The 14,859-nt window shown below is 54.6% G+C and overlaps 2 protein-coding genes across 2 annotated transcripts; both read left to right on the top strand.

The window, feature by feature from the left end:
- Positions 1-7,707: 7,707 nt before the first annotated feature.
- Positions 7,708-8,598, top strand: LOC113563434 (collagen alpha-1(III) chain-like). Its single transcript, XM_026975079.1, has one exon. It carries the CDS (start codon positions 7,708-7,710, stop codon positions 8,596-8,598), a length of 891 nt encoding a protein of 296 aa, XP_026830880.1.
- Positions 8,599-13,554: 4,956 nt separating this feature from the next.
- Positions 13,555-14,148, top strand: LOC113563433 (branchpoint-bridging protein-like). Its single transcript, XM_026975078.1, has one exon. The coding sequence runs from the start codon at positions 13,555-13,557 to the stop codon at positions 14,146-14,148; it is 594 nt and encodes a 197-aa protein (XP_026830879.1).
- Positions 14,149-14,859: the final 711 nt, after the last annotated feature.

The raw sequence follows: 14,859 nt of genomic DNA, 5'->3' as shown, positions 1-14,859 counted from the left end.
ATTTCAGCAGGGATTCACCGATCATGACGTGGTCCAAAATGTTCTTTTCGGTGAGCTCGTGAGGGACCCAAACATCTGCTTTTTTCGACATCCCAAGCCGTTTTAATCGATGCGCAACCGTTGTATGGGCGATGTCGAAGCGCTCCGCGATCTCCCGCGTCGTCAGATGTCGGTCTGCTTTGATTGCGGCCACAATTTGGTCGTCGTCAGTGGTGGATGGACAACCGAAACGAGCAGCATCGGAGACGTTCACATCTCCGAAACGAAAGCGCGCAAACCAACGCTGACAGGTGTCAGCGCTTATGGCCGAGTCCCCGTACAGGCCACATATCTCACGTTGTGCGTCCGTCGCTTTTACTCCTTTGCGGAAGAAAAATAGCAAAATGTGCCGAAAATGCACCTTTTGATCCTCCATTTTTAATGAATAGCACGTACACACAACACGTCAAAACACAACAAAGACTCTGGCGAAATGTCAAGTGTTGTCTAACCTGTCACGGAGTATTCGGCAATCCGCGGTTCAGGCGATGCATGATATCTTTTTCAATGGACAAACGCTATCTATCGAGAAAACCGCAGAACTTAATGAACAACCTAATATAACAGCGGTGACAACGGAAAATTTCAAAGGACAATTCAGCAACCAGAGAACCTTGAACACGGAGGAGTAGCGGAGTAATAGTGGCGGAAAGGTGGGCCATCTCGCTAAGCATTGCCGAACCGCTGGAACCTTCTGTGTCTACTGTAGGAGTCAGGGTCATCTTAGGAACGACTGTCCAAAATTAAAGAGGAAAGAGCAGCAGGGGCGCACATCCCAGCCGACGGCGGCCGGCGCAGTATCTACGGTACAGGCAGATCCGGATCCGTCCAACACCATAGCCCTGGTCCGCGAGTCTGGTGAGATAATAAAAATAAATGGTTCACCTTTGAAGATTGTTAAATTTAACGGTTCAGATTGTAACTTGTTTGCGCTTCTCAACACCGGCAGTCCTGTTTCTTTCGTTCGATCTGATATATACAATATGTTTTTCACGCGATCAGCCGAGTCGTTAAATCCGCCAAATATTATGTACAGAGCCGTGAATAATACACCGATCCAAATATACGGTTCAAAAGAAATCTTAATCTCCTTAGAGCAAATACCTGCCGTCGAATTCAAAGTAGATCTTCACGTATTACAGGATACTAGTCTAGCGACGGAAATAATATTAAGTCGTGACTTCTTAGATAAACATAATATCTCTGCGACTTACAAGCCTAACGGCTTTGAAGACGAAAATGATAATATTCAATTATTTCCAGACTCACTCTTAAGACTATTAGCTTATAGCGAAACAGATAATTCATCGTCAGTTGAAAATCAAATTAAAGATATTTTCATTGATTTTGATAAGCAAGTAAAACAACAATTAAGGGATTTGCTCATGGAAATCGTCCGTGCCGAGGGTGGACGACGATTATTGCGTTACTGTTCATCTTAAAGATGAATCACCGTATCGATATGCCCCCGCGGAAATTTGCACTAGCGGAACAAATAGAAATCCGAAAAATTACTTACGATTTACTCGCACGCGGTATAATAAAAGAAAGTATTTCACCTTTTTGTGCTCGTGTGGTCCCCGTAAAAAAGAAAAATGGTTCAACTCGTTTGTGTGCCGATCTACGACCATTAAATAATAAGGTAATTAAACAAAAGTATCCGTTTCCCCTCACAGAGGATAGTATAGCAAGATTGAATAATACGTGGGGGGACCCAAAAGAAACCGGAATTACTCTCTGGTGGGCGGGCCCGTTGTAGTACGTGCTTCTGCCGCTAGATGCCTCTTGTAGGGACCCTTCTGCATCAGCCCGTCGGCCGATGTCATTAAGTGAAGTCATGGTGCCACATGGTAAATTGCTTTTATTAAGCCCCTCTCGCTTGTTCGTCGATTTTGTGATGACTGAAAAGTTAGAACAACGTGCGGCTGTGAAATTCTGTTTTCTGTTAGGGAAAACGGCAACAGAAACAGTTGTAATGCTTGAAACAGCTTTCAAGGAAGCTGCTATGGGGAAAACACAAGTTTACGAGTGGTTTTCCCGCTTCAAGAATGGTGAATTGTCACTTGCAGACCAACCTCGCTCAGGGCGACCTTCGACCTCCCGAACTGATGAAAACATCGCGAAAATTCGTGAACTAATCTTGCAAGACCGTCGCAGAACAATTGACGAACTTGTTCATTTATCTGGTGTGTCTTGGAGTTCCTGCCAACGGATTTTAAGCGAGGAATTGCAGATGAGAAGAGTTGCAGCAAAATTTGTGCCTCACGTGCTCACGGCTGATCAAAAGCAGTCTCGAGTGGATACGTGTCGTGAAATGAAAGAACACTTGGAAATCGACCCTGATCTTTTTTCGAAGGTCATTACTGGTGACGAAAGCTGGTGCTACGCCTATGACCCAGAGACGAAGCAGCAGTCAAGTGAATGGAAGAGATCAAAGTCACCACGTCCCAAAAAAGCGCGGCGAGTGAAGTCCAATGTCAAGACGATGCTGATTTCTTTTTTTGATGCAAACGGCATTGTTCACTTCGAATTTGTTCCTAACGGTCAAACTGTTAATCAGGCGTTTTACCTACAAGTTCTGAAACGTTTGCATAATGCGGTGAGACGAAAACGTCCCGAATTGTGGCAAAATGGAGAGTGGTGGATTCACCACGACAACGCGTCAGCATACAAAGCCTTGAGTGTAAAACAATTTTTAACCAAAAACGGCATGACCCAACTTATTCACCCGCCATACTCACCCGATCTAGCTCCATGCGACTTCTTTTTATTCCCGCGAATGAAAAAAGTCCTCAAAGGAAAACGTTTTACCGACATGGAAGAGGTGAAGAAAGAAACAACGAAGGCATTAAAAGGCATTACTTTGCAGGAGTTTCAGAACTGCTTCGAAAAGTGGAAAACACGTTTAGACCGGTGCATTGCATCAAATGGACAGTATTTTGAAGGAGATTCAATTCATAACACCTAAAAATAAATACACAATTTTTTATTACAAAATTCCGGTTTCTTTTGGGTCCCCCCACGTAAAACTGTTTTTACACTCTTAGATTTTAGGGACGGCTTCCACCATATTAAGATACACCCAGACCATACAAAATATTTTGCATTTGCTACACCCGATGGGCAATTCGAGTACATGAGGCTTCCATTCGGCTTTTGCGAATCGCCCGCTGAATTTCAAAAACGGTTAGTTTTTATCCTTTAAAAACTTATTTGGGAGGGGAAAATTATCGTTTATATCGATGACATTTTGATTGCGTTTGAGTCGGTGGAAGAAAATTTGCGAATTTTGCTAGAAGTTCTAATTATTCTTAAAAAATACAGTTTCGAGTTGAACTACAATAAATGCCAATTTCTTAAGAAAGAGATAGAATATTTAGGATACATTCTTACGGCAAATGCAATCACGATAAGCACACGTCACACGGATGCGATTCGAAATTTTCCGCGCCCCAATACGGTCTTAGCAGTTCAGCGATTCCTTGGTCTAACTGGCTACTTTCGCAAATTCATAAAGGATTATTCACGGAGGGCAAAACCGTTGCATAATTTATTAAAGAAATCAGTCGCATTTGATCTTAATGATGCGTGCGTGAAGGTATTCGAAAGCCTTAAAGACGAATTATGCTCGCGTCCGGTTCTGAGTATATATAACTCAACTGCCGAAACTCAGCTGCATACGGATGCTTGTTCACAAGGTCTCGGAGCAATATTGTTTCAAAAGGCCAGTAACGGGAATCAGCTACCTGTTGCTTACTTTAGTCAAATGACCAATGACGCAGAAACACGATATCACAGTTTCGAGCTCGAGATGCTGGCCATCGTGAGAGCAATTGAAAGATTTCATATATATTTATACGGCATCGAATTTACAATAGTAACGGATTGCAACGCTTTGGTGTATGCTGTGAATAAGGCTAATTTAAATCCAAGGATCGCCCGATGGACTCTTAACCTTCAAAACTACCGGTTTAAATTAATTCACCGATTAGGGAAACAGATGCCGCATGTGGATGCTCTTAGCCGGCAGATTGCGTATATTGACTCGTTACCGCTCGAAAGAGAATTAGAATACAAACAATTGCAAGACGGAAAAATTAAAGAAATCGCACATAATCTCGAATATGAGGATAGTGATAAATTTCAATTAATTGAAGGCTTGGTATATAAGAAGGATGGTGATCGTTCGCGTTTTGTAATTCCTGAATCCATGCTCAATTCGGTACTCAAAACATATCACGATGATATGGCCCATTGCGGTGTGGAAAAGACGTCTCAGGGCATAAACGAAAATTATTGGTTTCCGTCCATGCGGAAAAAGGTTCGCGATTATGTAGACAATTGTATTACATGTTTAATTTCGAATACAGCAATCAACACGCGCGAAGGCGAAATGCAAATAATTTCTCCGTCAACAGTTCCCTGCGACACACTGTATATGGATCATTTTGGCCCATTACACGAAACGAAAAATGGCTACAAGCATATTCTTGTGATACTGGATGCATACCGTAGATTCACGTGGTTATTTCCGACAAAATCAACTTCGTCCAAAGAAGTCTGCGATTATTTAGAATTTTTATTTAATGTATTCGGAGCACCAACTCGAATTATTTCAGACAGAGGTACTGCATTTACGGCTCAAGAATTTGCTGCTTTCGTAGAGCGATATGAAATCACCCATCATAAAGTGGCAGTCGCGGCCCCATGGGCCAATGGTCTCGTTGAACGCGTAAATAGGTTTTTAAAATCGACACTGCGAAAATTAATTGGCGAACCGCAAGATTGGAAATCATACCTCGGTAGAGCAACGTACGTTATTAATAATACGTTTCATTCCACCATAAAAACGACACCTTCGAAACTCCTTCTCGGATACGATCAGAAAAACCACGCCGACCATACTCTTACGAATGCAATCAAATCGTTGACGCAAATTGATGCAGACTTAATCAAAGAACGAGAAGAACGACGTGATATAGCGATTCAGGCGACACAACAACTTCGTGATTATAATAAAAACATTTATGATAGTAAGCATAAAAAGCCTACAAAATATAAAGAAGGCGATTTCGTGCTCATTAGAGACACGCAGAGTAGACCCGGCGAGAACCGAAAATTAAAACCTAATTATAAGGGTCCATATGTAATTGCGAAGGCGTTGAATAAAAATCGTTACGTCGTTAAGGACATCCCCGGTTTCAATGTAACAGCTAAGCCATACAACTCAATTTTGTCACCTGATAGAATCAAACCGTGGATTAGACCTGTAAGTCCACCTTAGATTAAGATTAGTGTAAGCCATTTTATTAACTTGATCGAGTATTCTATTTTATCAATTTTATTTTATTGTTTTTGATTTTGATAAGCATGAGAGATTTCTGTGATATATATATTGTTCGTCGGTTTGCATTATTTTGTAACTTCTTGTACTTACATCGATCGATTCGCATATTGTTATCAGATTAAAGCGTTCCTTCATTCGAGACGAATGAAATGTCAGTCTGGCCGAAACTGTAAAAGAAAACGTACAAGGTTGACGAAATACGGCCCTGAGATGTTTGCGCGCATATCGGCGAGTCTAGCGGATCAAAACTATGTATAAGAAAGTTCGAGAGAATTCGATAGGGCGAGAGAATGCGAAAATAAGAGCGTGTAGAGTCAGTCGTACCTTAGCCTTCGGACGATGTACAAGTATTAGAGATATAGCTGCGTTAGTAGATAAAATTGGTGTGAGTTATAACTGTTTATAATAATAAAGTCATTTCTTAAATTATATAATAAGTTACTGCAAGACGAATTTATCTGCTCCGAAGAAATCTGTTTTTCTCCTTACAACTTACACTATATTCTCTTCTTTTATTTTCCTTTGTCTTCCTCCACCCGCTCCTTCACTCAACTCGCCATTGTCACTGCAAATAATAACAAAAATATATTAGTCAGTGTATTATATTGTAAGTAGCTCTTTTTTTTCTTTTACTTAGTTTGCAACTTACGTGGCATTATTACAGTAGGTGGGCTCACTGCTTTGAATCCTTCTTCTCTCTCCCTTCCCCCCTCTCTTCCACCTCCTCTTCTGTCTCCTCCCGCTCCACTTCCCCTGCTTCACGCAGCGCGGTCTTCGCGCAACCGGCTGGCCCCTTCTGTAACATAAATATTTTAAATTGAGAATTACATGATCGGCTTTCTCGTAATATACATTTTCTTTATTTACAATTATATACTTTTTTATCTGAGCACTTGCACGTCGTTTGTCCGCATACGTCGCAATATCGCCTGATGCCATTAACAGTACAGTTCATGTCCATAAAATCTTCCCAGTCCATGAGGTCCCAGTTGAGGCTCCACTTACCATTATAGGTAGTCTCCGGGTACTCCCCGTAGCACACATGCATCGTCGTTGTACAAGGAGAATAACCCACTTTATATTTGTTCAAAATTATCACATCCACATGCTTGCCGCAATCCGCAGAAATCTTAAGACGCATCTTAGGACGACCGCTACACTAGGTCTTTTCAATTATTTTCTTCACGTAATAATCAGTTTCATTGTACGGTACACTTTCCTCTCTCTTGCACTCTTCACGTATTTGTCTATACAAAAAAGCGCCAAGTATACACGCCTGAAGTTCTTTCAAAAAAGGACTCTACAAAACTAATGATATGAACAAATTGCGCCAACTACAATAGGTACTTATGCAAACCAGAAAATCTATTACTTTATTATTACTCTTTGGTCGATATTCATTGTTGATTCTGATTTAAGACCATCTTAAGTACAATCATAAGATATTTGAAACCAATCACACAGTCGTATTAGCATCTTAAGACATTACTTCAGATCGTCTGGAAATAAGAACAGACTGTGAATACTGGCCTTTGATATTAAAAAGTAAAGGACATAATAATATTAAGCAGATATTTTTATACGAATAAATATTTTAATACATATAAATATATTTATTACTACATATAAGTGTCTTTTCAAAATACTTGGCGCTGCTAAACCTGCCGGGGGACGTCGACACGGACGCGTCGGTGAGCGAGGCCGGAAGGAAGCGCAAGCGCGGGAGGCCCCCGACCACCGGGGGGTACGTCGGGCTGGCGGAGGCGAAACGCATCGCACAGGGAGGAGGATCGGCTGTCGAGGGAGTGGGAGCGGGAGAAGGAGGTTCTCGCCTCCATTCCGTCGCCAGCCGATAAGAGGGAGCGGGACTCGTGGGAAGTCCAGGTGGAGCGGTTCCGGGAGTGTCCGTCGACCGAGATTTCGGCTCGGGTGATGGACCATCTCGGAACCGTGGTGAAGGTGGCCAAGAGGTCGGGCCACCTTCAGGGCCCGTACGTCAAGGCCCTGAAGGAGGCCGCGGCGGGTATCAGGGCGGCGCTCACCGTGATCGCGGAGAGGAGGAGCGCCGAAGCCCCTTCTCTCAGCAAAGAGAACGCCGCCCTGAGGGGGGAGGTGGAGTCCCTCAAGTCGCAGATAGGCGAATTGAGGGACACCATCTCCCTCATGAGTCGATCTGACCTGGGCATCTCCGGCCCTCGCGCGTCGAGTGTCGGGGTGGAGAGTGTTGTTGGGGGTGGAGACGCTGTCAGACCATAGATACATATCTATGGTGGTGTCTCCGCCCCCCGCCAACGGGGGACGGGCGGATCCCGGCCACGGAGATGGGCGCTCAAGGGGCTATCTGGCGACAGATTGGTCGCCGCCCTGCTCGCGTCCACGTGGCCGGAAAGGCCGGAGGGCACGGTGGAGGAGGAGGCCGGCTGGCTCGGGGACATCGTGACGCAGGCGTGCGACTTTGCGATGCCCCGGGCCGGCCGGCCTCGGCGACGGCCCACCTATTGGTGGAGCGCGGGACTGGCGGAGCTGCGGCGCGCATCGAGGCGCGCCTGGCGCCGCTTCTCTCGCGCCCGTCGCAGGTGGACGGCGGCCGAGGTGGAGGTGCACTACAGGGAGCTCCAGGAGAGACGGAGCTCCCTGAGGGCGGCGATCAGGGACGCCAAGGCGAGGGTCTGGGAGGAGCTCCTCCGGTCCGTGGAGGGCGATCCCTGGGGGCGTCCGTACCGGCTCGTAATGGGCAAGTTGCGGCAATGGACGCCCCGGGAGACCAAGGAGATGGATCCCCTGGAGCTGCGCGGAGTCCTGGACACCTTCTTCCCTGCGGGAGGCGGGTGCCCGGGACCCCCGGAGTGGATGACCTCCGAGCGGACCCAGGAGATACCGGGGATCGGTCCGGAGGAGTGGGCGGGGATCCTGCGCCGGCTTCGGGGCCAACGGGCCCCGGGGCCGGACGGGATTCCCAGCAAGGTCTGGGCCCTCGCAATGGAGGTCCTGGCCCCGAGGGTGAGGGCGCTCTTCGAGCGATGCCTGGCGAAGTGACACTTCCCCTCGGCTTGGAAGAGGGCCAAGCTGGTCCTCATCCCGAAGGACGGAGGAGACGCAGCGGCGGTGTGCAGGTTCCGGCCGATATGCTTGCTGGACGAGATCGGCAAGCTGTTCGAGCGGGTGATAGCGGGCCGTCTCGTCTGGAACCTCCCTGGGGGTGCTCCGAGTGAGGAGGAGAGACAGTTCGGCTTCCGGGAGGGCCGCTCCACGGTGGACGCTGTGTTGAGCGTGAGGGCCCTCACGGAGGCCGCTGTCTCGAGAGGGGGAGTTGTGGTGGCGGTGTCGCTAGACATAATGAACGCCATCAACTCCCTCCCTTGGGGAGTGATAGTGGAGGAGATGCACACGCAGCTCCTCCCTCCCTACCTCGCGAGGGTGATCCTGGAGTACTTCCGGGGCAGGTCGCTGGAGTGGGTCGACCGGGACGGGCGCACCAGGACCCACGAGATGGAACGCGGCGTCCCACAGGGGTCGGTCTTGGGACCGTACCTGTGGTAACTCGCGTACGAGCGGGTCACGCGCGTCCTTTTTCCGCCCGGCTGTCACGTGAGGTGTTACGCCGACGACACCTGCGTGATGGCCGAGGGTCCGAGCTGGGGGAGGCGTCCGGGCTGGCGGAGTTGGCGGTGGCGGTGGCGGTGGTGGTCCGCGCCATTAGGGAGGCTGGGCTGGAGGTGACGCCGCAGAAGACCCAGGCGATGTTCTTTTTCGACCATCGCCGGGGTTTGCAGCCTACGGCCGAGATTAGAGTCGGCGGGGTCAGCGTCAGCGTGGGAGCGGTGCGGTCGATCGCCCTGTACGGGGCACCGGTCTGGGCGGGGGACCTCGCGGCCTCCCGTCGGGCCCTCCAGGTGATGAGGGCGGCCGAGAGGCGGCTAGCCGGGAGGGTCGTGAGGGCGTACCGCACCGTCTCACACAGGGCGGCGCTGGCCCTGGCGGGCACCCCCCCGTGGTGCTGCTGGCGGAGGGGCACGCTAACGCGTACCTACGCCGGCGGGACCTGCGGGAGAGGGGTGTGGTGTTGACGGCCAGGGCAAAGGGGGCCCTAAGGGAGCAGGGGAGGAGGGCGGTGCTGCTGAAGTGGCAGCGGCGACTCGCCGACCCGGACGAATCGGGTCGGAGGGGCGCCGGGGCTGTCCAGCCCATCCTCTGCAAGTGAGTGGACAGGGGATGGGGGATGTTGACCTACAGGACGACACAGGTTCTCTCCGGACACGGATGCTTCGGGGAGTTCCTGTGTCGTATCGGGAAGGAGCGCGGGCCGCACTGCCACCATTGCGGGGCGGAGGGGGACACGGCGGACCACACCCTGGCCGAGTGCGCGGCGTGGGGTGTGGAACTCCGTGTCCTTAAGGACGTCGTAGGGGAGGACCTCTCGCTCTGACCGTCATGAGGAAGATGGTCGGGAGCGAGAGGAACTGGAGGGCGGTCTCCTCCTTCTGCGAGCAGGTGATGCTGCGGATGGAGGGGGCCGAGCGCGAGCGCCGACCTGGGGTCGGAAGGAGGGGTGCCGGCCACGGATGACGACGGGGAGCCGCGAGTTGTCGTAGCGACACCGGCGGCCCCCTCGTCGCGTCCGGGGCGGGAGAGCGAGCAGCAGGGGCTGAGACTCGGGAGGGAGGTCGGTGAGACCTCTCTCCGGAGTCACGGGGATGGGCCCCATCTCGGGTGGAGTTGGGGCTGCAGGCGCGTGACCCCCGTTGGGGGCAGAGTGCCGGCGGGGCACTTGTCCGGGCACTCGGGTGACTGGTCGTCGGGGCATCTTCCCGGGCCATCATCGTCGAGGGGTCCGAGGACTCCGCAACCCCCAACGGGGAGTATCGGGGACGGGTGGGCGAGGGCCGACTTGAGAGTGTCGGCCGTCGCCCTAAAACCTCCTCTGAACACAAGAGGGGAGGTCCCCGCGGAGTGGCGGTCTGCCACACTCCGCGGGTGGGGATTAGGGCCCGAAAGGGCAATGCACCGGCGCTAGGTACGTACACCGGGCAACGTGGGGCGCAAACGAAGTGCCGTTAGGCCGATCTCGCGCCCCAAACAGCCAGGGCTGGCAGACGGAGGTAGGTTTAGTGAGTAAGAGTCTCGCACTCCCCTCGCGCCCCGCCCAAGGGGAGCGAGGGGGCCAATGACGGGTTTCCCCTCCGAAAAAATAAAAGGTTAGGTTAGGTTAGGTTCTCTCCCATGTGCGCCACCTTGACGTGGTGGGAGGGCTTCTTGTCTCGTTGACCCTTGGCGGCGGTACCGATTGGTCCTCGGACCATCGGGAGGCCCTGGGGCGAGGGATAGGGTCCAAGTGCGCACAGCCTCTGGAGGGGGCACGGAGCCCGGCGACTCCGATAGGGACCTTTTTCCGTCCCAATCGTCGGTAGGGGATGCGGCGACCCTGACTTCAAACGCCCGGTGGCACGGCACCGCAGGGGAGGATTTCCATCCTCCCTCCGTGCACTGTGGGGAGTGGGGGGTTGTCTTTCGTCCTGGTCGGGCAGGAATGCCGTCTCGGCCGGGGTGGAAGGCACCCGCACCCGTCGTTGCACGCCGGTGCTCCGGCATGCGACGGGAGCGGATTTGTCCACGCGGCTCACGACCGTACGTGGTATGGAGACGGGGCCGTGTGGACCCCCCTCACGCAGTTGCTGCACCCTTGGACGCGATCCGAGGCGACTGAGTGGGGGGAGCCTGGAGGATGAGGAGCGGGGCCGCTCGGACATATTCCGAGGCGGGACCTAAGGAGGGAGGGGTCGGGAGTGCGGGACTACAACCCCCCTCCTTGCGAGGAAAACCGTACTCTCGACCCAACCTAACACTGTATGCTGGCGCCCACGGCGGGAAAGGTCGCGCCGAGTTGTAGCGACACTGACCCGTACCGTCCGTGGGGCCCCCCGCGTGGCGGCGCCCTGCACGGTGCCCGGGTTGTCGGAGACCCGGGTCCCCCGAAAGCCCTTGGCTGGAAGTTCTCCTGGCCCAGCGGTGAATAAGGGGCTGGAGACCAGTGCCGGGATGTTAATTCCCCGGCCCGTGTCATCCGCCCACTCCCCGGGGGAACTTGGGGCCCCTTCCTTGCGAGGATGGGGGTATACCCCAGTGGACTGGAGCCGTGCAGGGTGGTGGGATTTAAAAAGAAATGGCAGAAAATAAAAAAGGGAGGAGGAACGAAGAGGACAAGGATCGAGAGAGTGGGGTCGCGGAAACGGTTTCCGCCCCCTCGACCCCTAACATGTCCTCCCAGGAGAGGAGGAGGGCGACCGCGCTGGACGCGAGGATAAGGTTCGTGTACGACGAGGGTGGCACGCTTGCTCCCCACCGTACACGCACAAAGGGCGGAGTCGCACAGCACGGATGCCGGGGGGTCGGGACTAGCGACCCCCATGAGCGGCGTGAGCAGGGCTACATCATCAGCTCGGTCGCTCTGTTCATTGGCAGGGCCGGGGGAGGTGATGGATCTCAGTGACGCTGAGTCCATCGCCTCCTCCGCAAGCACCCAGAGCAGGAAGCGCGGGCGTCCCGAGTCAACCGGGGAATACACCTTCAAAAAACTGCTCCGCGCCGCGGCGGGGGAGAAGCGCGTTGGGCAGCGGGAACGGGAGTTCGCCGATTCCCTTCCCGCTGGCGCATTGCAGCGGGGCGCGGTTATCAACACCGGCCGCGCCACCGAATCGAGGATGCGAGAGCTGGCCAATAATCCATCCGTGGATTTGGCCGCCTCCATCCTCGAACGGATGACGGTGGTGAAGAGGGTGGCCAAGACGTCGGGCAACCTGAAGGGCACTTACATAAGGGCCTTTCAGGAGGCGTCGATAGAGGTGCGGGCCGCTCTATCCATCATGATGCAGCGATCTGCAGACGGTGGGGCGGAGGAGACGAACATCCTCCGCCAAGAGGTGGAGTCCCTAACGGCCCAAGTACGTGAGTTGCGTAAAGCCCTTAGGGACGTCGGCAATAGGGGAGGTGTAAACCCTCCCCCCAGCCGACGAGTACGGCGAGCGGAGAGAGGGAGACGGCCAGGGATTTGCCCCGCCCACGCTCCCCACCTCAACGCTCAGCGACGCGAAGACAAGGGGATAGGTCCCGATCCCCTCAATCTCAGCCGCGGGGGAGGGTAAACACCCCCCCCCCAAGACGGAGAGAGGAGGCGACGGCCACGAGTGGCCTCGAGGAGCGAATAGTCGCTCGCGTCGAGGTCATTCTAGACCGCCGACTTGGCGCGATCACCCCCCGCCCAACGGGTGGCCCCGGCGGCGAGGGAGAGAGCAGGATGCTCCCCCCACCCCCGCCGAAGTCGGCCGGTCGAGACGCGACGGCAAGACCCGCCCCCAACAACAAAACGGGGGCGGCCAAGAAGGGAAAGGGTGGGAAAGGAAAGGGGAGGAGCTTGGAAGGGCGGGAGGTAACCCCCGCCCAACCGGCGCCCCGCCCGTAACCCCCACCGTCTCAGGAGAAGGCGCGCACGCAACCGCCTCTGCCCCCCTCGACCACACAGGGCGAGGTTTGGGCGCAGGTGGTGGGGGGCAAGGCGGCCCGAGCGGCCAAGAAGGCTACCCGCCCTTCGGCACCGCCCCCACCGACGACGAGGCGTGGATGAGCGCCCCAGCAATCTGGGGGGAAGGGAGGTGGAGCAAAGGCTACCCCTCCCTCTCCTAGGAAACCTCGCGTGCGCAAGCCGCCCGCCTCCGTGGCCGTTACATTGAATGGCCCGGAGGAGGGATACGCGGCAGCGATGGCCGCCTTCAAGGCAGCCATCAAACTGGGGGATCTCGGAATCGCTCACGTGCGCGTGAAGCGGGCTCTCAGGGGGGCCCGCATCCTCAAGGTACCCGGCCCGGATGCCACGCCAAGGCAGACACTTTGGCAGGGGCCATTCGGGGGGTCCTCAATGAGGAACAGTGGTCGGTGGTCTGCCCCACTAAGAGGGCCGAGATGATGGTTCGAGATCTGGAGGACTCATCTCGGCCAGCGAAGTGGCGGCGGCCATCGCCACTGCGGGGGGCTGCAGTTCCACTTCGGTGGAGACGGGCCCCATCAAGACGGCGCTGGACGGCCTGGGCCGAATCTGGGTCCGGTGTCCTGCCGTCGGGGCACTCAAGGTCGCGAAGTAGGCCCGGATCCAGATCGGCTGGACGAGAGTGGGGGTGATGCTGCTGGAGCCACGCCCCCTCCAGTGCTATAAATGCCTGGAGGTAGGGCACGTACAGCAGCGCTGCCCCAACCAGACGAATCGCGGCGACCGGTGCTACCGCTGTGGCGGCACTGGTCACGGCGCCAGGAACTGCCCCGCTGAGGCCCCTCACTGCCCGCTCTGCACGGACTTGGGGAGGCCCGCGGGGCATCGCCTGGGCGGTCCGGCCTGCGCCCGCAATCATAGCGGGCGCAAAAATAAATGGGGAAGGGCAGCGGTGGAGGGGTCGGGGACACCTAGTGCCCCCGTTACACCCACCCCGCAGCCCCAACACCCCTCGACGCAGGCGGATGAGCGCGGCGCTGCCCCGGAGGAGACTCCAAAGGAGCAGCGCCTCCCTAAACGACCCCGTGCAGACCCCAGGGCAATAGGAGGAGCGAAGGCGACTGCCGGGGGTGTGGCCTCTCCGGCACCAACGCCAACGTCCGAGAAGACGGGGGAGAAGGGTTCGTCCCCTCCCCCCACCGAGGGAGCTGCATTTGGGGCGCACGATGCCGCCCCACCCACCGAGAAGGCTGACCTAGAGGAGGTTGTAATGGCCGACCAGTAATGGCCTTACGCCTCCTCCAGACCAACCTAAACCACGCCGGCCGGGCTCAAGACTTGTACGTCCACATCCTGGCCGAGTGTGGTTTCGGGTTGGGGATCGCGGCGGAGCCATATCGCCTGCCCGTCGGCCACCCACATTGGGCCGCCGATGGGCGTGGCTCCGTCGCGATCACATGGTGTCCCGCCACGAACTCCCTCCCTATAACTCTGATTGAGTTCGGGAAGGGGTTCGTGGCAGTTGCGTGGGGAGACATTGCCGTGGACGGCTGTTACGCGCCTCCGGCAATGGGCCTCGCCGAATTCGAGGAATACCTGGAACGGGTGGGGGAATGCGTAAGTATAAGCCTTCTCCCCCGCCCAGTCCTGATCGCGGGGGACTTCAACGCAAAGTCTTGCGTTTGGGGTTCCCCGCGGTCGGACACCAGGGGCGAGGCCCTCGTCGATTGGGCGGCAACTCTGAGCCTGTGCGTCCTGAACGCAGGCTCGGAGAGCACCTGCGTGCGGCGGCAGGGGGAGTCAATAAGTGACTTGACTCTGGCCAACCCCGCTGCTGCACGCAGAGTGTCGGGGTGGAGGGTGGAAGCGGGCCTGGAGACACTGTCGGACCACGTCTACATCTCCATGGCTCTGGCTCCGCTCTCAGGGACGAACCCACTCCCTCGCCGCCCAGCCGGAGGCGGCCGACCACGGCGATGGAAGGTTAAAGACATGT

Source organism: Ooceraea biroi, chromosome 14 (genome assembly GCF_003672135.1).
Source record: "Ooceraea biroi isolate clonal line C1 chromosome 14, Obir_v5.4, whole genome shotgun sequence".
Taxonomy (NCBI): Eukaryota; Metazoa; Arthropoda; class Insecta; order Hymenoptera; family Formicidae; genus Ooceraea; species Ooceraea biroi.
The sequence above is the reverse complement of the archived record's forward strand: the minus strand, read 5'-3'. Positions and strand labels throughout refer to the sequence as shown.